General features: G+C 50.6%; 7 protein-coding genes across 7 annotated transcripts; 4 read left to right on the top strand and 3 right to left on the bottom strand.

Annotated features, from left to right (window-relative positions):
* Positions 1–61: 61 nt before the first annotated feature.
* Positions 62–1,788, bottom strand: STEHIDRAFT_73634 (mitochondrial carrier). The gene is made up of 6 exons (XM_007300484.1): positions 1,626–1,788; positions 1,426–1,496; positions 1,090–1,356; positions 868–1,023; positions 528–782; positions 62–453 (listed from the first exon to the last, which is right to left on the bottom strand). The coding sequence occupies exons 1-6, from the start codon at positions 1,693–1,695 to the stop codon at positions 373–375; spliced, it is 900 nt and encodes a 299-aa protein (XP_007300546.1). The 5' UTR covers positions 1,696–1,788; the 3' UTR covers positions 62–372.
* A 122-nt stretch (positions 1,789–1,910) lies between these two features.
* STEHIDRAFT_73632 (uncharacterized protein) lies at positions 1,911–5,462 on the top strand. Its single transcript, XM_007300483.1, has 7 exons — positions 1,911–1,940; positions 2,007–2,060; positions 2,119–2,622; positions 3,192–3,442; positions 3,498–4,621; positions 4,679–4,786; positions 4,846–5,462. Exons 3-7 carry the CDS (start codon positions 2,190–2,192, stop codon positions 5,156–5,158), a joined length of 2,229 nt encoding a protein of 742 aa, XP_007300545.1. The 5' UTR covers positions 1,911–1,940; positions 2,007–2,060; positions 2,119–2,189; the 3' UTR covers positions 5,159–5,462.
* A 534-nt stretch (positions 5,463–5,996) lies between these two features.
* On the bottom strand, positions 5,997–11,338 carry STEHIDRAFT_153328 (uncharacterized protein; the record flags this gene model as incomplete). Its single annotated transcript, XM_007300601.1, has 5 exons — positions 5,997–6,477; positions 6,543–6,808; positions 9,722–10,045; positions 10,126–10,987; positions 11,262–11,338. 5 exons carry the CDS (start codon positions 11,336–11,338, stop codon positions 5,997–5,999), a joined length of 2,010 nt encoding a protein of 669 aa, XP_007300663.1.
* A 362-nt stretch (positions 11,339–11,700) lies between these two features.
* On the top strand, positions 11,701–11,973 carry STEHIDRAFT_118690 (uncharacterized protein; the record flags this gene model as incomplete). The annotated part of the gene is made up of 1 exon (XM_007300600.1): positions 11,701–11,973. A coding segment is annotated over one exon (222 nt), but the record flags the coding sequence as incomplete, so codon positions are not given.
* Positions 11,974–12,086: 113 nt separating this feature from the next.
* Positions 12,087–13,269, top strand: STEHIDRAFT_118689 (uncharacterized protein). Its single transcript, XM_007300599.1, has 3 exons — positions 12,087–12,296; positions 12,572–13,058; positions 13,116–13,269. Exon 2 carries the CDS (start codon positions 12,580–12,582, stop codon positions 12,835–12,837), a length of 258 nt encoding a protein of 85 aa, XP_007300661.1. The 5' UTR covers positions 12,087–12,296; positions 12,572–12,579; the 3' UTR covers positions 12,838–13,058; positions 13,116–13,269.
* Positions 13,270–15,266: 1,997 nt separating this feature from the next.
* STEHIDRAFT_52330 (uncharacterized protein) lies at positions 15,267–18,209 on the top strand (the record flags this gene model as incomplete). Its single annotated transcript, XM_007300472.1, has 13 exons — positions 15,267–15,477; positions 15,546–15,736; positions 15,794–15,902; positions 15,973–16,124; positions 16,178–16,293; positions 16,347–16,527; positions 16,587–16,819; positions 16,878–17,023; positions 17,090–17,131; positions 17,198–17,280; positions 17,348–17,409; positions 17,461–17,590; positions 17,646–18,209. The coding sequence occupies 13 exons, from the start codon at positions 15,267–15,269 to the stop codon at positions 18,207–18,209; spliced, it is 2,220 nt and encodes a 739-aa protein (XP_007300534.1).
* A 1,311-nt stretch (positions 18,210–19,520) lies between these two features.
* STEHIDRAFT_118685 (uncharacterized protein) lies at positions 19,521–21,605 on the bottom strand. The gene is made up of 5 exons (XM_007300598.1): positions 21,525–21,605; positions 21,223–21,456; positions 20,982–21,173; positions 20,204–20,935; positions 19,521–20,135 (listed from the first exon to the last, which is right to left on the bottom strand). Exons 1-4 carry the CDS (start codon positions 21,545–21,547, stop codon positions 20,731–20,733), a joined length of 654 nt encoding a protein of 217 aa, XP_007300660.1. The 5' UTR covers positions 21,548–21,605; the 3' UTR covers positions 19,521–20,135; positions 20,204–20,730.
* Positions 21,606–23,993: the final 2,388 nt, after the last annotated feature.

The following is a 23,993-nucleotide window of genomic DNA, read 5'->3' as shown; positions in this document are numbered from 1 at the left end:
AACGAGCAAAGATCCTGAATCATCGTCAATCCTGCCTTATTTTCTAAGTTTTATCGTAGTGCTTATCTCATGAGTGGTGTGAAGTGTGGGCGTTGAGGAATGTGTAGTGCGATGGCGTGCGTGAAGAGGTGATGTGTGTGATGAGGGAAAAATCAAGTGAAGCAAATGTCGTGGGGCGAGGGATAGGGTTGTTGAGAGCCCCAGTTGGTGCAATGGACTATATGTACTATAGAAGAATGGAGATCTAAGACGCTCAAGGGAGGCAGAAGGCAGCAATAGAAGGAATAATGTATAGATGGTGCAAGGAAGACCCAGGGAGAAAGTGTGCGAGGACGTGGCAGTAGAGGATGAGCGGAATCAAACCCATTCCCATTAGACGTAGTTGGCGAAATAGGGGATGAGCGTCTGCGCCACGGTGTAGCTGAACACGAGCTTAGGCCCAACGACAAGGATCTACAATAGTGAAAAAAGGCCGACAACCTGTCAGCCCACATCTATAAAATAACAGTCAACTATACCGCACGTACCTTAGGCGTCAACCCCTTGAACAGCGCACTCGCGCCCTCCTCCTTCAACATGTCGGAAATGACCTTCACGCCGCTCACCTTCGTCTCGAAGTTCGCGTTCTGGATCCGGGTCTTCACGGTGTCGAGGGGCGCGGCGACGGTGATGGAGGCGACGGCACCTGCGACGGAGGCGACGAAGTTTTGGAAGAAGGTAGCTTTGTGATAGTCTGAGACGCCGAGGACGTAGTCTTTTGTCACTGCAGAAGCGCCGAAGAGCTGTAATGATGTTGGTGGTTAGAGGTACTGCGAGATGAAGACGAAGGATATGTTGAAGGGAAGAGTAAATGGCTGCAGCACGTACAGCGAATGATCCAGGAGCGTTACGAGCCATGGTCCACCCCCATCCACGGTACAAGGTTGTACCCTCCTCAGCGAAAATCCGGAGGACGCCACGGCCACGGAACGCTTCAGGGTTCACCTGACGCTTGATTTTGAGCGCATCAAGGGGCAACAGAACCTGGGAATCACGATCATCAACAAGTCAATCAAGCGAACGCATATACAGAAAACGGCGCAAACGTACGACTTCGCCGATACCGGTCAAGCTTCCTGCGGTGGCTTGCATCATCATCTTACCCTTCCTCTCGCCGAACGTGTTGGTGAAGCTCGACTTGTAGTTTCGGTTGAGGACGTCGTTGAAGTACGGCTGGCCACCGAACTTGTATATCCGCTGTGAGACCTTGTAGCCCGCTGCGTAGCCGAGACCGGGGAAGAGGGAGAGCATTTTGCGGCTGAGAGGTGCGGTGGCGTGTTCGCGGAAGACGATGCTGGGCATGGTAGACATCGAGAACTAGTGTACAAGTCGAAAGTAAGGGTATTGGTATTACAGAATACGGGCACTCATGAGGTATATACGCACCTTAGCCTTGTTGGACATTAACCGTTTGGCAATGGTATCGACGGGATGGAAGATGAGCAGTTCGGCGATACCTGCCATCCGAAATGTTTAAGATGACGGAGAGCAAAATCATCCACAGAAATGCAGACCATGGATTTGAACATAGTCAGTATGGTATAAAAGGATGCAGTGAGTCACACACGAAGAGACTATCCACGTACCAGAGGTACCCGACCCGAGAACACGGGCCGTACCGGACTCCTTCCCCTTGACTGCAAGCGTTGGCGACATTTTTGAAGAAATAAGAAATAGATATGAAGAAAGACGGGGAGGAAGGGATGGGCTGAGGGACGACGGTCGGGACGAGGAGGATGGGGAAGAGCGTGAAGAGCGTCCGCCGGGACAATTTTTCTACAAGGCATCCCCAGACGCGCGCCTTACATAAGCGCCCAGTCGCGTAACGAGCGCGTCTTTGGCGTCGGCAGTCGACGCCTTTGACGCTCCCCACAACCTCCACGTAGCCGCTTTGTCGATGGGTACGTCTGCCAGCATCTGTGGTCATTCGGATCCCATGTTTGTTGCTGACATTGTTCACATCTTAGATATACGAGTCTAGGATCTATAGGCCACATCACGCTTTGATTTTGTGCAGTGCAGTCAGTACAGCAGCTGTCTAGTGAAGCTATGCAGCCTATGCTCACCATGTCTCTGCAGTATTTTACCAGTCGCGCCTTTTATTTTCTTCACACCATCCCACTTTGTGCGGACTGCTCGTCCAGTCCACCATGTCCGGCTCATCGCGTCCACGACTCAACATCGGAGCCATTCGCGAAAAGTCTCGCTCCCCAAACGGCCTCCCCATCTTTTCCTCCGCCGTCCAAGAGAAACTACACGCGCGTTCACCGTCGACGTGGACAACATCCGTCTACCTTCCTATACCCGGCCTTCCAAAACGCCGGTTACGAATCCCAGTTCCCAACATGCCATGGATACACAACTCAGCCGTCACGAAGTTTGGTAGACGGAGAGGCTCCGTCCTCGTCCTCGTCGGAGTGGTTTTTGGACTGTTCATTATCTATGCGTTGGCACATCGGATAGGTGGAGGGGAGACGACGTTGTCGTTCCGGGATCCGTCGACGCTAGTGTATTCGAGGGAAGACTTGCAGAAGATATGGAAATGGGAGGTAGAGAGCGGTCATTACCCTTCACGGCGTGAAAGTGAGTCTTCCATTTCACTCGTGCTGCCACGGCTTCCTCTGTTCTGGGTCGGTGTAACTAGCCAGACCGGCTTTGCATGCCACTCTTACTCCGCTTGCCTGTCACGAAAACCAGCATTGTGGCTCGTGAGCCCTTACAAGCGTACTAGGAACTATAGCCCCTACGCTAGCAGTTATTGTAGTCTGCGAACTAGGTCCATCGAGGTTCATGGGCTTGCCGAAATTCAACTGTTATGCCTCGAATGGCTGCTTTACGCCACAGCCGCTTAGGCTTGCGGCCTACAAACCTTCACGTCGAAGCGAATGACGCACTCCAGATCTTGAGCTTTGGCCTCTGCATAGGAAGTACAACTGTTTCTCCTTATGAACGTGAGTTAGATGACGCTGGTCGGTCTACCGGTTTTCTCTATGGCATTCCAGGCATGACGGTGCAGTCGCCACATCCAGCGTCAGCTAGCTGTCGTCGCATGACTGCAAAGCTTCACTCCGCAGTATCTTTCGGTTTTAGTGTCTTCAATTTAATCTAGACTCTCCGTGGTTGAATTAGTTCTAATGACCACCTATTTGCAGTCCCGAAAGAAGTCGGATTCACCTCCTCGCCACTCAACCCCGCCCTTCCACCTCGGAAAGCCGTCAAGATATCATCACCTCTGAAAGGCCCCGCGACAGCCATCACCGAAACAACAGGCTACGGTCCTGAACGCAAATACATAGACATCCAAGCAGACCCAACCGATGTCCATTACCCTCCACGGCCTGTGGCGGGCAGTATCGCGGATTTGGATGTGATTATGAACCATTGCGATTATGGCACGGGAAAGGTACCTCTCTATCCTCTCCTCTCTCTGTGCCATCATTTGACGGTCCCCGAATTAGTACGTTCGTGACTGCCTCGAAGTCCTGCGCATGAACGGCGGACTAGACAACGACATCCGTTTCAGCCGCGGCAACTGGGACGACATGAAATACATCTACTCCGAAGAAGGCCCCATAGGCCAACCTGGCGTCATCCCACCCATCATCGCCAAAGCCAGCCCCTCCGACCTCAGCCGCAAATCTTCCTCCGACCTCGAAGCCCCTCTCGTCCTCCCTCCACCCACGCCCTACAGACCCTACAGCACCCTCTCCACGCCCTGCGACCCCGAAAATCCGCGTATATTCCATATGTTCTGGGCGGGGCCGTTCACGGACAAACCGTACATGGCGCTGCTCTCGTTCCTCTTCACCCAGAACCTACACCTGCATCTGCACGAGGACAACCCGGACGCGAATATCTGCAGGCCGAGGTTTTGGTTGTGGATTAATCCGGGACCTGCGGGGGCGGTGCCGAATCCGGCAGCGGTGCACGATATGTTCGAGAGGCTGAAATCGAACCCTTGGGCGAGTCCGTTCCTCCATCCGAGATTCAAGGACGTGATCTCGTTTAAGCTGTGGAATACGACGGAGCAGTTGGATGGCGTTCCGGAGCTGAAGGATGAGTGGAGGTCGTATAAGCATCGTCTGTTCACGTCGGGTGGGGTTGTGGAAGGTGGACAGGCCGATGAGGAACCGGTGAAGGAAGGCAAGAACGGGACAGAGGGCGACGCAGGGTCTCAGTCCGCGACGGAATACGACCGCAAATCCGTCATCCTCTCCGATATCGCGCGCTTCGTGCTCACCCACCGTTTCGGCGGCGTCTACCTCGATGCCGATATGATCATCCTTCGCGACTGGGAAGAGCTGTGGGGGTACAAGGGCGCGTTCGCATACAGGTGGTCGTACCACCAGAAGTATAACACCGCGGTGTTCAGGATGAATGCGTTCTCGCCACTCGGGTCGTTCATCTTCCGTACGGCGCTCAAGAACGGATTCGATTTCCATCCGATGATCGTCTCGAAGTATTTGAAGGACGCGTATTTGCAGAATTTGTTGTATAGGCTGCCGGACGCGCTTTTCGACCCGGCGTGGTTGAATACGGAAGGGTATCAGCTGGAGAGGCCGCCACAGCCGTTCATCAAGTGGTCAGTTCACTCTTTGGCTTCGTGTAGTCTGGTGCTGATTGGACCTTGTGTTTGCAGGTGGACGCATTTCTTCGATAGTCCGTCGCAGCAGAGCGCAGGTCCCCGGGCATTAGGCTTCGAGGGTTTCTTCCGTGGCTCATACGCATACCACTACCACAACAACTGGTTCGTAACACCTCACATCGCCCCCACTCCGTCATCTAACTGATCTTCTCAATTTTCAGGTGGAACCCATTCGATCCAGTCCGTAACTGGCCAGACTTAGGCGAACGTTTCATCCAAGGCGAACGTCTCCTCCGTCTAGGCCCCGACGCCGCCAGCGCCACCACTGCGACTTTCCCCAACACCGTCGCAGGTACCCCATCTACGTCTGACGATAACCACGACCCCGTGGCGAACGAAGCAGGACTTCCGCCAGTCGAGAAAGTTTCGCACGACAGGCGGGATTTGGACTGGTCGACGGTGTTGAAGAGGACGTTTGAGGCGTATGTAAGGGGCGAACGGCCGAATATGTATGGGGAGTGGTTGGTTTGGTGAGGTGGTACGGTATGTTGGTGTGAGGTGTCATGTGGAGAAGAGGAGAGAAGCGAAGAGGAGGTTAAAAACCGACTCGGTCAGAGTCGGGCGCGCAGTTGTTGTAGGTGGTTTCTTGTTTGTCAGATAGAATGCAAGGCGTTCGTATACCCTATTTGCGGAGTGTATGAACGTCGTTCGAGATAGGTCATGGCCCGAGGACGTGGATGCGGAAGGGTTGGTGCGCGAACGTACATACATTACACGATGGACAGTTTGAATGTGATCATGCTTACAGTACTTATTTAACGGATGTGACGAAATGAGCCGATGCCTGCTGGGTTGCAATCTTTACCTCTTGTCTATCTCCTCGTCGTCCTGTGAGTTCAGACCTGAAGACACTGCACCATTTGATCAATTGACAGTAAAATGAGAGCTATGATCACAAATACAACAGTTTAGATCATTGATGAACATGATTGTAGAATAGTACACCAATAGTGAGACTGGCAACCGAGATAGACAACGCACAGCACACAGACTACGATGGCAGTATAAGTAGATTGATCGCCTCCTCCCCCTTCTCCTTCTCAGCCTAACCCTGAACCATTATCACACGCTTCGAAGAACTACAGAGCTCCCTTCACCTGCTGCTCCCGCTCTCTATTGCCTTTCGAAGGTTGTGGGTCAGGCTTTGGGAACCCAGGTGTGACGGATCCCTCTTTCTATTGAAGTCACTCGACGCCGCTGGATGTAGAGGTGACGGAGGGTTTGGAGGGGAGAAAGCGCTGAGGCGATGGCACTCTAGTATATAGAAAGAAAAGAGGAGATGAGATGGTGAATATTAGCATTAGAGTGCCTATTATGATAGGACATGGATGCTCACGGCGTCGACAGGATCGTCAGCGGAGTCAACGTAGCGGAATACCCTTAGTGTCCTTATGCCCGAAAACCTGCGTGCAATCATCCCCAAAGTATCCACCTCCGCTGCATCCGCCCGATACACGACCTCGAGGCTCTCAAGGTCAGGCGTATCGCAGCGCCGAACGATTCCTCCCAACTCGGACGAAGTGAGAATGGGCGAGTCGTAGCTGTATTCGTAGAGCGGATTCGAGGTGTCGACAAGGAGGTAATGGCGGGGGCAGTCGGTTGGTGAGAGGTGATGGAGTGAGGGTGGGAGATGGTCGAATATGAGGTCTGCGGGGTTTGGGTAGGCTAGTGTTAGGCTTTGGAGGGACTCAAGAGGAGGAGTTGCAGCCGAAGTAATGGGGAGAAGAGTGGTCGAACGAGGAAATGATGATGATTGAGGGAGCAACACGCTGAGGTTCCAAAGACGAGGTATGCTATCGAGGATGGATGAAAAGTCAATGCGGATGTCGTTGCTGAAGATGGTGTGTTCGCGGTGAACGAGAGATCGGTAAGTTGTGGCCAGATGAGTGTGGACAGCTCGCGAATGGGAGCAGACTCGATGGGAACACTTAGGGTTTGTAGGGAGAGTCTGAGAGGAAATGTAAGTGCGCGTATGAAAGCAGCCTCGTCCGATATCTGTGCGTCAGTCGCAAAACTCCACTGGTCTCTGCACCATCTTAGCTCGACGATCGACGATGGGATCTGGTCGGGTGGAAGATCTGATGCCAAGTCCTCGTCTTTGAGATCCGGTTCAGAGTAGGGACACTGGTCACACAGCATAAAGCCTCAGAATCCGCCGGCCGGATATCTTCTGCATATTCGCTGAATTTAGGAGAACACGCCGGGAATACGACGAGAATGTCTGAGTTGGCGTGTTCTCGTAAGTTTTGCAAGATACGGACTGAATCCGCTCAGAATATCGCAAGATGCGACCAGGATCTCTGCGAACACGCCCGGGTCTGCTGTAAATAGACGGCATTGCTTGCACGCCAGTAATTTCCTTTTGTGGACCCTCTGGTTTCATTTATTGCTCCATTTTCGAGCATTTTGAAATATTCACATACAGCCTGCCAGGAATTAGGGAAATAACACTAGCAGACAGCTGCCATGAAGTATATATACTACGGACAGAACTACATATGTACAATGGGTCGCGACGAATGAAAGCGAACCCGTGAACCCGCTCTATCGCTAGCCACCACTGAACATTATCCAAAGCCGCCGACTTCATCGCTTACCGCTCTGCCTTGGAGGCCTTGGACTCACACAATATCATCTTAGATAGTTCGACCTAGACAGATAGTATCGACTATGAGAGACTGGTCCCGGAATGCTAGCGAGGAAAGCTTGAGACAATGTCAGATGTGCGGTCACGGAAGTATGGGGTGGAGGGTACTGCTGGGACGCCCCTTCAACTCTTTGTAATACTGTAGTTTTTCGCGCACAAGTTCATGTCCCGTGTCCCACAGGGGTCGCGAACGAACCTGTGCCCCGGGACAGTCCCATACCGGCAACCTGCAGTGAACATGTAAACGGGACAAATCGAAAGATAACGAAGATTCGAAAATATCCTTTTGCCACCAAATTGGCCTCAGGTTGGCCTAGTCAAGGCCTGTAAGATGGAATTTGAGGTCAATGCTTATCATAATATTAGAGTATGTGCAGAATGGTAGCTAATGAAGGTCACAGGACCCTTATGAAGTATAATATCCCTGAAAAAGCAACAAAGTTAGTGAACAGTGTCCCTTGTCCTGACCTGCTCTCGAACCCGGACACAGGTGGATTATGTCATCTCGGCAACAGCCGAGGGGCGGTGGCGTGAACTTCTGCGCGAAAAACTACAGTAACTTACCTTCGAACTCACATGTACCACGTATCCTGACGACATCTGTGTGTTATATGAAGCTATAGAACCAAAATTGTGTCAGTGTGTCAGCGTGCTCGAGAGCAGGAAAGCAATTCAGAGTGAGGAACATGGAGGAGCTCACTGAGGGAGCAAGTCGGCACAAAAAAAAAGTCTAAGTCGAGCCCGAGTGACCTCCGGGCCTGGATAAGCGGGGTCGAGAACCTTATTTTCTCCAATGCCAGGCGTATTCTCGTATATCTTGGCAGTCGACAAAATTCCTCGAGGATACACAAGAATTGGATGAGAATGTCATCCCGTCGTGTTTTCTTGCATTCTCGGCAGACGCGGCACGGCGCGTTCAGGGAGATTCCCGTCGTATTCCGTAATTGGACCAGAATATGCCCTCGGCGAATTCTGGCGTTTTACGCTGTGTCAATAATGTGGAGTGCTCGTAGGTGAGGAGCGGTTAGCACAGCGGGAATGGCAAGGACGATTGAACTTCCGATTTCATGAAAGCGAACGGAGTCGAGAACCTCGAAGGATGACATGGCCCTTTCGAGATGTTCGACACTCAATTCTACAGTATCCGCTGAGCGTTCTCCAGTGAACGACAGCACACTGCATAGGCTATTGAGATAATGCTGTAAGAATATTTCGAGACTCGTACCGGATGAATTTCCATAGTGTCTCGGGGATGAAGCCACGGATATCGATATCTAGGGGAGCTGAACATCGGGCGAAGATGACTGGAGATTGTGGCCTGGCGAAGGCGCCGGCATACGGTAGAGAAAGAGCGAAGCGGCCCGAGTCTATCATGTTCGTAATGATGATTTAGTTCGTCCACCACAAGACGAATGCAATCTTCGTTGAGGTCTTCGATTTTAAGTGGCCTGCTGCCAGGACTTGGGGTGCGGGTTAGTCATCGATATGGACTGTAAACATGACTTGCGACAAACGAAGACTTCGACGACACGGTCATCCGCAACCTCTTAGGAGGGGAGGTGGGGGTTTTGAAGAGTATCTCAGTTATTGCGTTCTGGAAATGTGCCCTTGGAAGGGTAGCGAGACCTGGTTAGACCTGGTACTTAAGTATAGTAAGAAATTGGCCTCGTTGCACAACTTGGATCGGGAAGAGTGTAGTCGGAGTTGTCCGGAGTCGAAGTGGCGCGTCCCGCCGTCCGCCACCCAATGGACCAGCCAATTGGCGCGCGTCTTGGCCAACTTCGCTGTATTTACTTACCAGATATTTAAAGCAGAAAAACTCGTCCTAAATCACGTAGAAAAGAACCTATGAGGATGAAGCCTGCGGGACATTTTCTACATGACAAGTTATTCGCTCTGTGCGCATGCCCCCTCAACAACGAAGTAATTGATCGCACATGCGAACGTACGAGCAAGGACTAGATACAAGAGAGTTGAGGACAGACTGGGCGACGTCATATAAAATGTTGTTCCAATCGACTCTCGAACGCAAGGAGAACAATTTCGCCGTCACTGTAACATCGCACAATAACTATACTTATATTCATTGAGGGTGGATATGCAATGGGCATATTCAGAAGATAGCAAGAGAACCCGTACAGCACTGAGCAGAGTCCAAGTGTGATATAACTCTATCTTTCGGCATCATCTACAAACGTACTACCACGACAAAGATAATCCATGTATGTAGGAACATGAACGATCCTGCGTTGCATTTCATCTGGGTCTGGGTCTTGGTTCTACTTGTTCTCTACAATATCCAGCCCATTAGCTCTCTGCGAAGCAGCGCAGCGACCAAAGAATATGGCAAAAAACATAACTCACGGGATTTTATCATCGCGAACGCGCACACAATACACTTCCTTCCCGATGCCGGACCCACCATCGACACCGCCGTCTCCCCCATCCCCATCCCCATCCCCATACCTCACACTCCATCTCGTCCAATACGTCGACCAATAGTAGCGCTCGAGCAGGTAAATCCTGTCCAGTTGGGGTGTGAATGCATTCGCAAAAATGTCCGCGGTGTTTTGAAGTCCGTCCCAAAACCTCACGACAGCATATTGTTCCTTCACCGGCTGTCTGGGGCGAGAACGCGGGGCTCTCGGGTTATCGAGGTGTACATATATGTAACGAAGTTCTTTGAGCGGCGAAAGCGCTGATGCAACGACCGTCTAGCCAAAAAAAAAAAGGGGGGGGACGGTGAAGATCAGGATTGGAGTAGCCAGAAGGAGTCTGATGCATAGACACTCACAGCGTCTACGGGATCATCGTCAGATGATGTGTAGCGGAATAGTTTGAGTGTATGAAGTTGCGAGAACTTGCGGGCGATCAGGCCCAAAGTCTCCACCTCCAGTTTGTCTGCCTGGTAGACGACTTCGAGACTCTTAAGAGCAGGAGTTTTGCAACGATCAATTATACTCCGGAGCTCGGAAGAAGTGATGATGGGCGAAGAGTAGTTGTACACTCGGACAGGATTTGGACCGTCCAGAGATAGGTAATGCCGAGGGCAGTCGGTTAGTGATAGGTGCCATAGCGATGCTGGAAGATGGTCAAATATGAGGTCTTCCGGGTTCGGGTAAGCTAGTGTCATGCTCCGGAGGCACTCGAGGGGAGGTGTCGTAGTCGAGCTATTGGGGAAAACGATGGTTGATCTTAAGGCTGACGATGCTTGGGGTAGCATCAGGCTGAAGACGGTAAGACGGGGCATGTTGGTGATGATAGAGGGAAAGTCGCCTGTTAGCGGTATGATTGATGATGGTCGATTCGCGGTGAGCGAGAGATCGGTAAGATGAGGCCAGGTGAGTGTGGAAAGCTCGCGAATTGGAGCCGACTCGATGGGCAGGCTCAATGCTTGGACCGAAAGCCTAAGAAGAAAGGCCAGCGAACGAATCACAGCTGCCTCATCCGATATCTGGGCGTCTCTGGCGAAGATGAATTGGTCTCTGGTCCATCTCAACTCTATGACAGAGGTTGGAATCGGGGGAATCTTAGACGATAGTTGTCCATCTGACAGACTTGGTTCGGAGTATGCGACTTGGTCAATCACGTGTAATGCTCGCAGGCGAGGAGCAGTCAGCACGGCAGGGATGACACGGACAATCGCATTTCCGAAGCTGTTGAGAAATCTCACGGATTAGACCTTATATGTTTCAAGTTTACTTGGAACTTGTTGGCGGAAGATCTGCCCGATCCGCCAATGAGCTTTCGCAAAAAGTTCCAAGTTTTTACTAACATATAAGCCCTATTCTAGGACCTCGAATTGTGGCATCGCCCTTCCGAGATGGTCGGTTCTTAAGTATGGAGCGCTTTGTGCTCGGTGTCCAGTAAGCGATAGAACGCTATATACACTGATCAATGGAAATGATACAACAATTTCCAAGTTCATACCGAATGAATTTCCAGAGTGTGTCTGGAATGAAGCCGCGGACCTCGATGTTCAGGGGTGCTGAGCATTCGGCGAACATGATTGGGGATGCAATTTCGCGAATGCGCCGGCATACGATGGAGAACGCGTGAAGCGATTTCGAGCTATTGCGAACGTAATGCTCCCGTAGTTCGGCCACCACAAGACCAATACAGTCGTCATTGAGGTCGTCAATTTTAAGTGTTCTGCCCCTAGAAGTGAGGAACGGTAGCTGATATCCAAGCGCAGGGGACAACTCACGAAGACATTGAGGATGCGGTTATCTACAGCTTCGACGAAATATCGTAATGACGGACGCAAAAGCGGAGGTTACTATCGATTGCGTCTCTCAAGTCGTATTTAGAGAGATGTAGGTCAGAGCCGTAGAAGTAGAAGAGCAAGAGTGGGGACATAAGTATGCTTATACTGTACTTTTTCGACCAAAGGTTCATCAAAAATGTACGTCACCCATCAGTTTCGCCCGGGTCACGGTTCAGAAACCGTGCGTGAGCGTGACGGGACCCGTAAATGGTTCAGAAAACAACGTAGGCGCTTGCAAAAATAATTATTTTGCGCAAGCGCCTGCCGAGGTCACTGTTCACTCACCATGCGTTATGCGTGAGGTCACGCAGGATTTTGTTCGGTTCATCAGCGCGGAGAACGCGTGACGAACCTTTGGTCGAAAAAGTACAGTACTCTCATTTCGGCATGCTGGTAGTCGCTTACGTTCACTTGTAACAGGTGCCCTTCAATAGGAAAGTACTATGGACGTCCGTCGCGCACCTCATCTTCTTGGTCTGTCCCCAAGTCCCGCTCTACGCCATCATGTCCTCCGATTTGCCGGGCCGCTCTGTTGGGCGCATATCATCTTCGCCTCAAACCGTGGAACGCTCATGGAACTCGGCATCTCCCCATCGTCACCTCTGTTATGATCATGCAACTCCTCTCCGGTGCCAACTTGCAATTGACCGAGGTGGACTTTTACATAGCTCAATGAGGATAGTGCGGTGCTCAGAAACGTGTGTGTTTCTCATACCTCGTTAGGTCTCTTCATGCTTTTTGCCCGGTCGCTGTATATCATTGTACCTGCACCTGTCGACTCGTCCGATTGTACTTACATGTGGAGGTATCGTCCACCGGGTACATTTGTCGTGACGTCAATGTGCGCCACAATTTGACGCCACACTGCGATGCGGAAGTAACTGTCCATGTTCATCACCGCAAGCTTAGCCGTTCCCTCTGGCGAATCCGTTTCAATATGCCCAATATCCACTATGCTGACGTCGTTTCATAGTATTCACCATGGTCATATCTCTTGGACAAGCAACCGTCTACGCGCTCACCGGTCTTCACCGGCAATCCCGCGATATCGGCGCCGGCGTCTGTCTCCTCCTCATTATCCAACTCGTCGCCGCCGCCCTAATCGTCATCCTCATCGACAAACTCCTCCAAAAGGAACGCGGTCCCTCCTCTCTTCATGGCCACCAGCATCTGCGAGTTGGTCGTCTGAATGGCCCTCTCACCCACAACCATCCACACCGGCCGCGGTCCCGAATTTGAGGGTGCCGTCGTCAACCTCTTCCACCTCCTCTTCACGTAGAACAATGCAGGACGCGCGTTAAGCGTAACCCTTTGGATGGAGAACTCGCCGAATGTGGAGAACCTGATTACGATGGTCGTCCCTTTCGCTGTGGACGTCTATTTGCAAGGTTTAGGTTGGAGATTCCGGTGAAGAGTAATAGGTTCAGAGGGAAGCGAGTCGTATCCCGTCAAGCTGATTTGTACGTTGAATGTGCCGATTGTTCTCGAATTCGCGCTTACATCGAACTTGTTCATAGTTTTGCAAATGCTTGCCTCTCGTTTCCGGGACAGCCTCCTCGTCTCTTCCCTTCTCCTCTCTTTCTCGTCATCGCACTTGCTCGCCCCTTACACACCTCCTCTGTCCAGCCCATGTAAGATCCGCCCCAGCTCGCCGCTGTCTCCGATATCGGGTACTACATGACCCACCTCACACCCTCCGCACCGCCCTCCTCGACCCAATTGACACCGACATCTATATTTCCCTCATGGCCACCGCCTGTGCCGCGTTCTCCAAGTCCTGGATCGAAGTCTCCAAGTCCTGGCCGCGCGATATTGCTAACCAGCTCAAGGACCAACAGATGGTGCGTTTCGTCTTCCCTCCCCTCTTTCTCCTCCACCCCCGCTTGCCTCTCTCAAACCCCTGTTTTGTCACGCTGACCGTTTTTGGTAGGTCATGGCCGGCAACAGCGCAGGATCTATGTACAAAGAGCTGAAACCCGTGATCTCCACCATCGCCGCCTTCAGAGGCGCTATCCTGAGCCTCCTCTCCCTCTTGGTGGATCTTATAGGCGCAATCGGGAGTGGGACCGGATCTTGGTGGCCGTTACTATCAGGTATAGTTGTGAGTAAGTCCTCACTCTCAAATCCAAACACGTCAGCCTTCCTTTTTTTTCTTTTTTTCGTCTCACCTCTCTTGTCTCCTACTTTTTCCGCCCTCTTTCCTCTTACTCTTTCTGTTCTTCTTCTTCTCATGATCTCCTTGGATCGATGTATGCTGATTTTTTGTCTCGTCGTCTGGACCTAAGATGCAGGCACTCGGCGACTTCATCTAACCGCCCTCATCGCTCGTTCTGTCTCCCTCTCTATCAATCGTCGAGCTTTCGGCGCTGCGAGGGATGGATGTATCGGGTCGAGTCGTCGTTCGGGGGAACTGTATGGAGGAATCGTTGCGGAAGGCTTCAAAATGACTTATGTCGAGAAATTCGCGAACTCGAGGCTGACTTGAATCGTAACTCGCTCCTGCTCCCGATTGTACCTGTTCGTTCGCTTCCTTACGTCATCTATCCCGCCATCCCGACCACCGGCTTCGCTGCTCGAGACGTCTCGCACTATTGGGCTGTCATTTCTCTCTGGAATATGCTCTCGAACTCTCCGGAGTATTGAGCAGGAGGCCACGTTGGCCTTGGTTACTGTGCGGACAGATAACAGATGGGGCAGCGCTTGCTGTGCGCCAGATACTGCAGCAATCCTTATGCCAGCCTGCTTGAACGATTGGCTACTCTGCTCATAGGAGACTAGTTTGACCGCTTCTTCCTACTCGCAACTTTTAGTCTAACTAGGTCCAAATACGATGTCGAGCGACGTTCGCCCACGATGGGTTGTGTCTAAGTCGTTTCACTTAGCATGTCTTGCTTTTCTCTTCTGTGTGTTAGACGGTTTCCATCATGATTCGCCTTTACTGACGGCACAGTTGTAACACCGTGTGGCTGTGGAGGACTCGTGAGCTGTTCAGAACATCAGATTGCGGTGAGACACGCAGTACGGGACTGAGCACCACTAAATGGAGGGCAACACTTCGGGATGCATAGCATACTCTTTCATCAGTATTGTTCTTGCACCACTTTGATTCCATACTTGTTTGACATGACGGGTGCGTGTTGGGTACATTCCAGTTGCTCCGATCTACCGCTCTTCCCGGCAACAGTACACACATTACGAGAATCGACACTCTCCCTTGGTATGACCAGAGAACAAGCCTTCCTATCTGTGCAGAACATTCTATCTCGTTCGTATTCCCGTCAGAGCTCGAGCGCGTGTCCTCGAGTCGACGGTTGCCCTTGATGCCCTTGCAGATGCAGCAGAAATCCGACGGCAGTGTTTCTAAGTCGTGACGTTGCCCCACTTCTCACATCAGAATCTGGTCATCAAGTCGTGATTAATGATGTGGGCCACAATAGGTCAGGTCTTTGCCATTTGCCTCTGTCATTTGACTACGAGTTTAGGTCAGCGTACATACACTGAAGATGATCGTTGTCAGTCTATGCTCAATATCATCACCTTTCACCGCCTGATCGCGGAGACACTGATCACTTAGCGATTCATGACGAGGTAGCTCTAATCAGCCAACGGTCTTTTTTGTCCTGATTCCCTCTCTCATACCGCAACTCCCACATCTGAATCTCTCTGCAATGCACGACGCTAGAGACAGTTCTATCGTTAGGATCGTACTGCAGCTGGTGATATGTCTATGGTTCTTTCTCTATCGATCTGTCCTTGCCCTGTCTTCTGGAGTTGTGGACATTCCTCTCATTGTTCGCTCACCCTACCTCAGCGCATGGCAGCCCGTAAACGGGACAAGCAAGTCTCCCATTGGATGGCCCACTCGCCCAACACCTTCAAGTTCTGAATATGTGCGCACATGGAGTCCCTTGTTCTCCGAAGATGATGTTCACTCTTACTCTAGGAAGGTGTATTAGGATGGGCTGGTTATGCTAGGGTAGATGGAAAGGCATACCGCTTGTTTGGAGATTTCCCTATCGCTACTCCGAATACTGAGATTGCAGATATATCCGGAATCATCATCACGCCAACTCGAACAATATTGACGATTCCGGCTGGTCCTATCACTTTCAATATCACATTCTTTAGTCCCATAGAGGTGTGTTTATCTACGCAAACGCACTTCTTCAAAACCATAATATACTTGACCTTATAGCCAGGTGACTGGGTTCGCCAGTCAATCCCGTTCTCGTATTTATACCTCGATGCTATATCGACGGACGGGGAGTCACATTCTGTGCAGGTTTACACAGACATCAGTGCAGGTACTTAGACATTATACTGACTCTTCGTCAGAGAGATGACAAGGTTGACTGACTATCCATACAATTTGAGAATGGTGTAGTGGTAATCGGGACTCTCCCGTTAATTGGACCACCCTCGTCGACAGCGATGTTCGTTTCGGGGTATTCCTCACTGACCCTGATGTCTTCAATGAGACTCAGGGGCAAGCCGAGTGGGGTACTACCTATTACGCTATGCGTTTTGTATGTATATGTGCCTCACTGCTGTCTCAACACTGACTCCAATGCATTGTTAGCCCGACTCAAACGTGACGGTAACATGGGAGTCCAACTCTGACGTAAAGAATAGAGACGGGTTTTGCGCGAATGGAACTTTGACAAACTCGAAAGACAACCCCTATGGTCCAATTAGGTTTGTCGTATCTTCTATCTACGTGTGTATATCTCTTGACGTGGTACTTGCAGGGATGACTTTCCGGTGTTCGCAATCGCAGTCGATCTCCAGGACATCACTCGTACAGTGGATCCTGTAGTTTGGGCTATTGGTCTTACACGCGAACCGGCCATTGCGTTCATAGATCTAGAAGGAAAACAGCAGAATCGAAGCCTTTATTACAAAGCCAACTACTCCAGCGATGACGATCTGGTGAGTGCACATGCCAGGGAAAATAGTAACACGAGTGACCTCCAGACGATTATACCCAGATGAATTTTTTCTTGGGCGACTTCTCTGGTGCCCTGTTCAGGGCCGATGAGCTTGATGCCAAAATCATCTCTGCTGCAAATAGTGTCTCATCAGAGTACTCAGACATTTTATCTCTCGGCTTGCGGCAGTGCCTTGGAGCAACAGAGCTGACATTAGGGCAAAACTCGGATGGGACGTTGAACTCTACGGATGTGATGATGTTCATGGAAGATATGGGTGGGGTGGCTCACAGGTTCGTCTCTGAACTCGTATACATCGAGACAATATTTATCAATAGCACTGATCCACAGTCGTGTGAATGCGGTAGAAACGCTCTTTGAGATGTTTCCTATGATAATGTATATCGACCCTTCATTGGGGCGTCCGATTTTGGAACCTCTTTTCAAATTCCAAAACAACTCGGCATATACTCATCCCTTTTCGTCCTCGGATATTGGTAATCCAGAACGTTTCACGTCAATTTTGTATTCCAACTTTGGCTAACTTACTCTCAATTTGACAGGTCTAAGTTACCCAAATGCTGACGCGACCACGGCTTCTTCGAGTATATCCCAAGCTCTCGATCGTATGTCCAAAATATTTGAGATTGAACCCAGATCATGCTGACGAGTACTTAAAGAGTCTGCTAACATGATTATCATGTCTTATGCATACGCACGAACAACAGGGGATGGAAATCAGGCTAATTCATATGTCAGTCACTTAAACCGAAGTTCGGCGAGATCGTCGATTTGACCATATAATTTCGGTGAAATGATAGTACATACTTCTCAAGACCTGGGCGGATTATTTGGTCAACAGCACACTATATCCTTCTAATCAGTGAGTACTCGTAGTATACCCATATATGGGTTGCTGACAGCTCATTCCAAGGTTCTCAATCGACGGGATTCCGATTACGGCTAACCAAACAAACCTGGCTCTAAAGGGTATCATAGCCATCAAAGCGATGTCTGAGCTCAGTAGTGCTCTTGAGGTTCCTGAAGATAGGGAGTTATATGCGGTATGCCATATCCTCCCCTCTGACTTCACCACTCTTGAACTGTCCGTGAAAATAGAACAAGGCCGCAGACCTTTACTCGCAATGGAAGGCTCTCGCTGTGGATTCACCTACCTCGAGTCTCTTGGCCACGTACGGACAGTCATCATCATGGACGTTAGGAGACAATATCTTCTTCGATCTTTGGCTGCAGACAGGGCTAGTTGAGGAATCTGTACGAATTTCCTTGCGTCATTTCCACTGTGGTTATAATTCTAGGAAACCATCTTACCTTGTATTATTCCATTTTAAGATCCTAGATGCGCAAACACAGCTGTACTCGACATTGATAGGGTCGGGGAGCTTTCAATATGGGCTTCCAGCGGACAGCTCGAGTCTGGATCGCATAGCCTCAGGTATGTCCGGTCATAGTTGTTACTTGATTCAAAAGAACAGACATAACAGTATTAATTTTCTAGGCTGGAATCTGCGCGCTGCAGCCATCAGCGCCAATCAGACCATTGCGCAATCGCTTATTTCCACCATTCGTTCTCATTCCCTCTCGCCGTCCATCGGGGTTGGTCTTTTCTTTCCCACTGTTTATAATATTACATCTGGCGAAAGCTTCGGTGCCTCCAGGTAAAACTCTCCCATTGTCATTCACGAATGTTCGGGCTAAATAATCGTTCAGTCCTGCACAAGGAGCTCTCTTTTCGCTTTTAGCCCTCAAGTACGTCACTAAGAGAGCCTCCTAACATGGCGATTTATTGACAGAATCCACCTAGTATCACCACCGCATCCTCGATCACCACTACCAACGGCCACCCGGCCCCGAATCTACCCACATCTTTGCAATCCCCGTCGCCACGACACTTTGGCGCGATTGCGGGCGGAGTAATAGCATTCGTAGTACTCTGCTGCTCTGCACTCGTTGTTCTCTTTCTCCGACGGCGACGATCGCGAGAGAGATATGTTGGCGCAGCCAGTAGTCGTCTCGGACATGCATTGCGGCGATTGGGTCAGCTAGCAAAGCATCGGACAAGCAGACACAGTGATGAACTCACACCTTTCCGGGGTGAGGATGATGCGGTATTTAGAGCCCGCCGAGGCGACAATCACCATCGAAGTGCATCCCAGGCTAGTTCGGAAAACGAGGTCGTCATCAATATAGGCCCAAAGACAATGTTAACCTGGACAGACAGGACCGACGTCCAGGCTACGCCTCTTACTGACAAGGAGCTCGCACGAGTTCGGGGTCTCAATGCGAATGCGAGGAATGAGGAAAACGAAGGAAATCTTGACAGTGGTCTGGGTGAGAGCTTGGGGCTGAGACAGGATGTAGCGCAAACTGCGTTTGCAGATCAAGTGTCGAACGAAGAGGACTTGGACGACGGTGGGATGAGGGATGCAATTGGGGCAGATGCAGAGCAGCCGACGCACAGAGTGGTTTATGAGGAAATGGAAGCAAGACTGAGGCAGGACATTTTAGAGGAGATGCGCATGAGGACGGATTTGTTGGAAGCGCCACCTAGTTATGCAACTGATGTGGCGAGATCCGAGCATGAGTAGAGCGACGGATGTAATTGTGTACCCACAGTCGTAGGACGGTGCTGTTCGAAATTCGTGGCAAAATAGACACTGCTATGTATATCTCGTTTGTTTCCCTTGCTACCTTCGTATGAGTATAAGTGTGCTGTCACAGTACTGTAATAGAGAGGACTTTTTATATACTGTACGACACATGCCAGAGCCTCAAGGGGCAATATTTCATGGACTTATTGACCATTGAAATCACAAGGCTAACGCTCAGTAGGATTCCACAGTACCATGTCAATTCACCAGTTCGTTCATGTTCTATAACTGGCTATATCATGACGAACGTATTCTCTAAGGTGAACATTTTCCCCGTTGAAGAGTACGACCGACTCTGTGACACATGCATGGGGGTTGGTTTGGTAATGTTCGTATTGTACGACATCTGAATCAGCGAGATAATGTCGCACCACTGCCCGGAGCGAGGATTCACTAGCACATGTACCGTGCTCGCTCACACAACCGACAAGCGTAAAAGACATACATGGATACACCTAAGTGAGAAAAACACCCGTAAACCCCGTATTCCATATCGGCACCGGTGCCTCCTGCTCTCTGCGTACGATATCAATGTCAGCAGTCGACGAACCCGGTAATGGTGCATGCCGCATAGACAGTAAAATGTAACAGCATCAAAACGTATCACTCACGGAATCTCAAAACCGTCGACACGTTCACAATACACCTGTTCCCTCCCATCTCCATCCTCATCTCCACTACGTATCACCCTCCACTCAGACAACCTCGTCATCCCATAAAACCGCTCCAGCAGAAAAATCACGTCGAGGTAGGAGCTCGCGAACGCACCTGCGAACATATTCGCGGTGTCTTGCAGAGCTTTTCGAAAGGCGGCGCGAGCGATTCGTCGTTCCTCGCCGGTCTGTCCGGATCGGAATTGCGGGGTCTCGGGAGGGCTTAGGTGGATGTATAGGTGATGGAGGTTTTGAAGGGGAGAAAGCGCCGATGCGAGGAGAGTCTGGTCGAGAGACGAAAAGGTATGGTTAATATCAGGATCAGAGTGATGATAGTATTACGGATACTCACGGCGTCCACAGGATCTTCAGTGGAGTCTACGTAGCGAAACATCTTAAGTGTCCTCAACCCCGAAAACCTCCGTGATATCATCCCCAGTCTCCACCTCTGCCGCGTCTGCCCGATACACGATCTCGAGGCTCTCAAGTGCAGGAGTATGACAGCGTTGAACGATTCCTCCGAGCTCGGACGAAGTGAGAATGGGCGAGTCGTAGCTGTATTCGTAGAGCGGATTCGAGGTGTCGAGAAGGAGGTAATGGCGGGGGCAGTCGGTTAGTGAGAGGTGATGGAGTGAGGGTGGGAGATGGTCGAATATGAGGTCTGCGGGGTTTGGGTAGGCTAGTGTTAGGCTTCGGAGGGACTCAAGAGGAGGAGTTGCAGGCGAAGTACTGGGGAGAAGAATGGTCGAACGAGGGAACGATGATGATTGTGGGAGCAACACGCTAAGATTCAAAAGACGAGACATCTTATCGAGGATGGATGAAAAGTCAATGGAGGATGTCGTTGCTGAGGATGGCGTGCTCGCGGTGAACGACAGATCAGTAAGTTGTGGCCAGATGAGTGTGGACAGCTCGTGGATAGGAGCAGACTCGATGGGAACACTTAGTGAAAGTCTGAGAGGAAAGGCAAGTGCGCGTATCAAAGCCGCCTCGTCCGATATCTGAGCTTCCGTCGCAAAACTCCACTGGTCTCTGCACCACCTCAGCTCGACGATCGACGATGGAATCTGGTCGGGGGGAAGATCTGAGGCCAAGCCTTCGTCTTTGAGATTCGGTTCAATGTAGGGCACTGGTCAATGACGTGGAGTGCTCGTAGGTGAGGAGCGGCTAGCACGGCGGGGATGGCGAGGGCAATAGAGCTTCCGAAGATTTCATGAAATCGTACGGATTCGAGAACCTCGAAGGATGGCATGGCCCTTTCAAGGTGTTCAACACTCAATTCTACAGTATCCGCTGAGCGTTCTCCAGTGAACGACAGCACACTGCATAGGCTATTGAGATAATGCTGTATGGAGATTTCGGGACTCGTACCTGATAAATTTCCATAGTGTCTCGGGGATGAAGTCACGGATATTGATGACCAAGGGGGTTGAGGATCGGGCAAAGATGACTGGAGATGTGATCTGGCGAAGGCGCCGGCATACGGCAGAGAAAGAGTGAAGCGATTTTGGTCTATAGTGTTCTCGATAACGCCGTAGTTCGTCCACCGCAAGACAAAGACAGCCGTCGTTGAGGTCTTCGAGTTTAAGTGGCCTGCTCCTAGGACTTGCAGTGAGGGTTAGTCGACGTTAGTCATCGATATGAACTGTAAACTTGCGATAACTTGAACTGACGAAGACTTTGCCGACGCGGCCATGTACAACTTCTTAAGAAAGGTTGTGGTGGTGAAGAGTATCCCAGCTATTCCATTCTCGAAACGTGCCCTTGGAGGGGAAGCTTGAGCTGGTAAGATCTGATAAAGAAATAAATCGGCCCCGTTGCACAACTTGGTTCGGGAAGAGTCTAGTCGGAGTTGTCCGGAGGCGAAGTGGCGCATCCGCCACCCTATGAACCACCGAGTGGCGCGTCTTGGCCAAATCGACTGGTTTACGGAAATCCATTTGCTTGCCCGTAGTTAGTATTTACAAGATATGAAGAGCACATAAATTCGTGTAAACTCGCGTATAAAACAACTTATGAGAACGAATCCTGCCAAGCGGGGATGGTCATTTTCTACATGAGAAGTTACTTACCCTGTGCGTTGACTGTGTGCGTGCCGTACCATAACAAGGAAGTGATGGATCGCAGAGGCCAACGTACGAGCAAGACTAGATACCAGAAAGTTGAGGAGGCACTGAACGACGTTATCTAGAATGTTGCTCCGACACAAACCAACTCTCAAAAGCAAGGAGAACAATATCGCTATCAGCATCGTACGATACCTACACTTATATTCGGCAGGGGTAACGATGCATAGACATATTTAGAAGGTAGCAAAAGTACCCGCCGTGCAGCGCTCGACAGAGTCTAAATAACATTCTCAATCTTTCGGCGTCATCTACAAACGTACCACCACGACGGAAACAGCCAAGCCACCCAGAAACATGAACGGTCCTGCGTTACAATTCATCTAGGTCTTGCTATCGGTTCTACTTGTTCTCTGCAATATCGAGTTCTTTAGCTCTCGGCGAAGCAGCGCAGCGACGAAAAAAAAACAATGATGACATACGGTATCTTATAATTGCGAACGCGCTCACAATACGCTTCCTTCCCGATCCCGATCCCACCACCACCGTCTCCCCCATATCTTACACTCCATCTCGCCCAATGCGTCGACCAATAGTAGCGCTCGAGCAGGAAAATCGTGTCCAGTTGGGGTGCGAGTGCATTCGCGAAAACGTCCGCGGTGTCTTGAATCCTGTCCAAAACCTCGTGACGGCCCATTGTTCCTCCGCGAGCTGTTTGGGGCGAGAATGCGGAGCTCTCGGATTATTGAGATGGACGTATGTGTGACGAAGTTCTTTGAGTGGCGAAAGCGCTGATGCAACGACCGTCTAGCCGAAAAAAGGAGGAACAGTGAAGATCAGGATCAGAGCAGTCGGTGGGGGTCGTGGCGCATAGTGAATAGTGTACTCACAGCGTCTACGGGATCATCGACAGATGATGTGTAGCGGAATAACTTGAGTGTATGAAGTTGCGAAAACCTTCGGGCGATCAAGTCCAAGGCTTCCACCTCCAATGTGTCCGCCTGGTAGAGGACTTCGAGGCTCTTAAGAGCCGGAGTGTTGCAGCGATAAATAATATTCCGGAGCTCGGACGAAGTGATGATGGGCGAAGAGTAATTATGTTCTCGGAGACGACTCGGAGGGTCCAACGAAAGGTACTGTCGGGGACAGTCGGTCAGCGATAGGTGACATAGCGAGGCTGGAAGGTGGTCGAATATAATGTCTTCCGGGTTTGGGTAAGCTAGCGTCAAGATCTGGAGACGCTCGAGAGGAGGTATCTTAGTCGAATTTATGGGGAAAACGATGGTCGATCTCGGGGATGACGGTGATTGGGGTAGCATCAGGCTCAAGGCGGTAAGACGGGGCATGTTTCTGATGAAGGAAGAAAGATCGACAGCTAGTGGAATGGTCGATGATGGTCGATTGGCGGTGAGCGAGAAATCGGTCAGGTGTGGCCAGACGAATGTGGAAAGCTCGTAAACTGGAGTCGACTCGAGGGGAAGACTTAGTACTCGGAGCGAAAGTCTAAGAGGAAGGATCAGTGAACATATTAGAGCCGCCTCCTCAGATATTTGGGCGCCGCTTATAAAGGTCCATTGGCTCCTAGTCCATCTCAACTCTAAGACAGAGGCTGTAATCTGGGAAGGCCTGAGTACGCATAAAGTTGCTTTTTGCTCACTTATTTCCGCGCCAAGTGAGGCCCGCAATCTCCCGTTTGCTTTTCCCACGCTTGAAGAATCTTGCTTGCGCCACTTGTAAATCCCCCGCTGTCGTTAATGCCCGTACCTCTTTCACCTCCACAACAGTCCTCATTTACACTCGCCTTTGAATTTATAAGCAGTCATAGCTCTAACATGCATCAAATTTACTTTTGGAATTCTCTATTTACACTGAGTTTGTTCACTTTGGCTTGCTCACGGTCCCTGGTCAAAAGTCGGTCTTCATTCTGGAATCTGTGCTCCACTGCTGTGATGAGTGTCGACGAGACTTGATGTTCACCTTCGATTGATGTAGGTTATCGTGATAATCTCCGCTTTAACTCTTTGGCAACACCTTACTACCTTTTCTCCTATGCTTTGGATCCTCCCAGCGCCAGCT

Source organism: Stereum hirsutum (genome assembly GCF_000264905.1).
Source record: "Stereum hirsutum FP-91666 SS1 unplaced genomic scaffold STEHIscaffold_3, whole genome shotgun sequence".
In the NCBI taxonomy this organism is placed as follows: domain Eukaryota; kingdom Fungi; phylum Basidiomycota; class Agaricomycetes; order Russulales; family Stereaceae; genus Stereum; species Stereum hirsutum.
The sequence above is the reverse complement of the archived record's forward strand: the minus strand, read 5'-3'. Positions and strand labels throughout refer to the sequence as shown.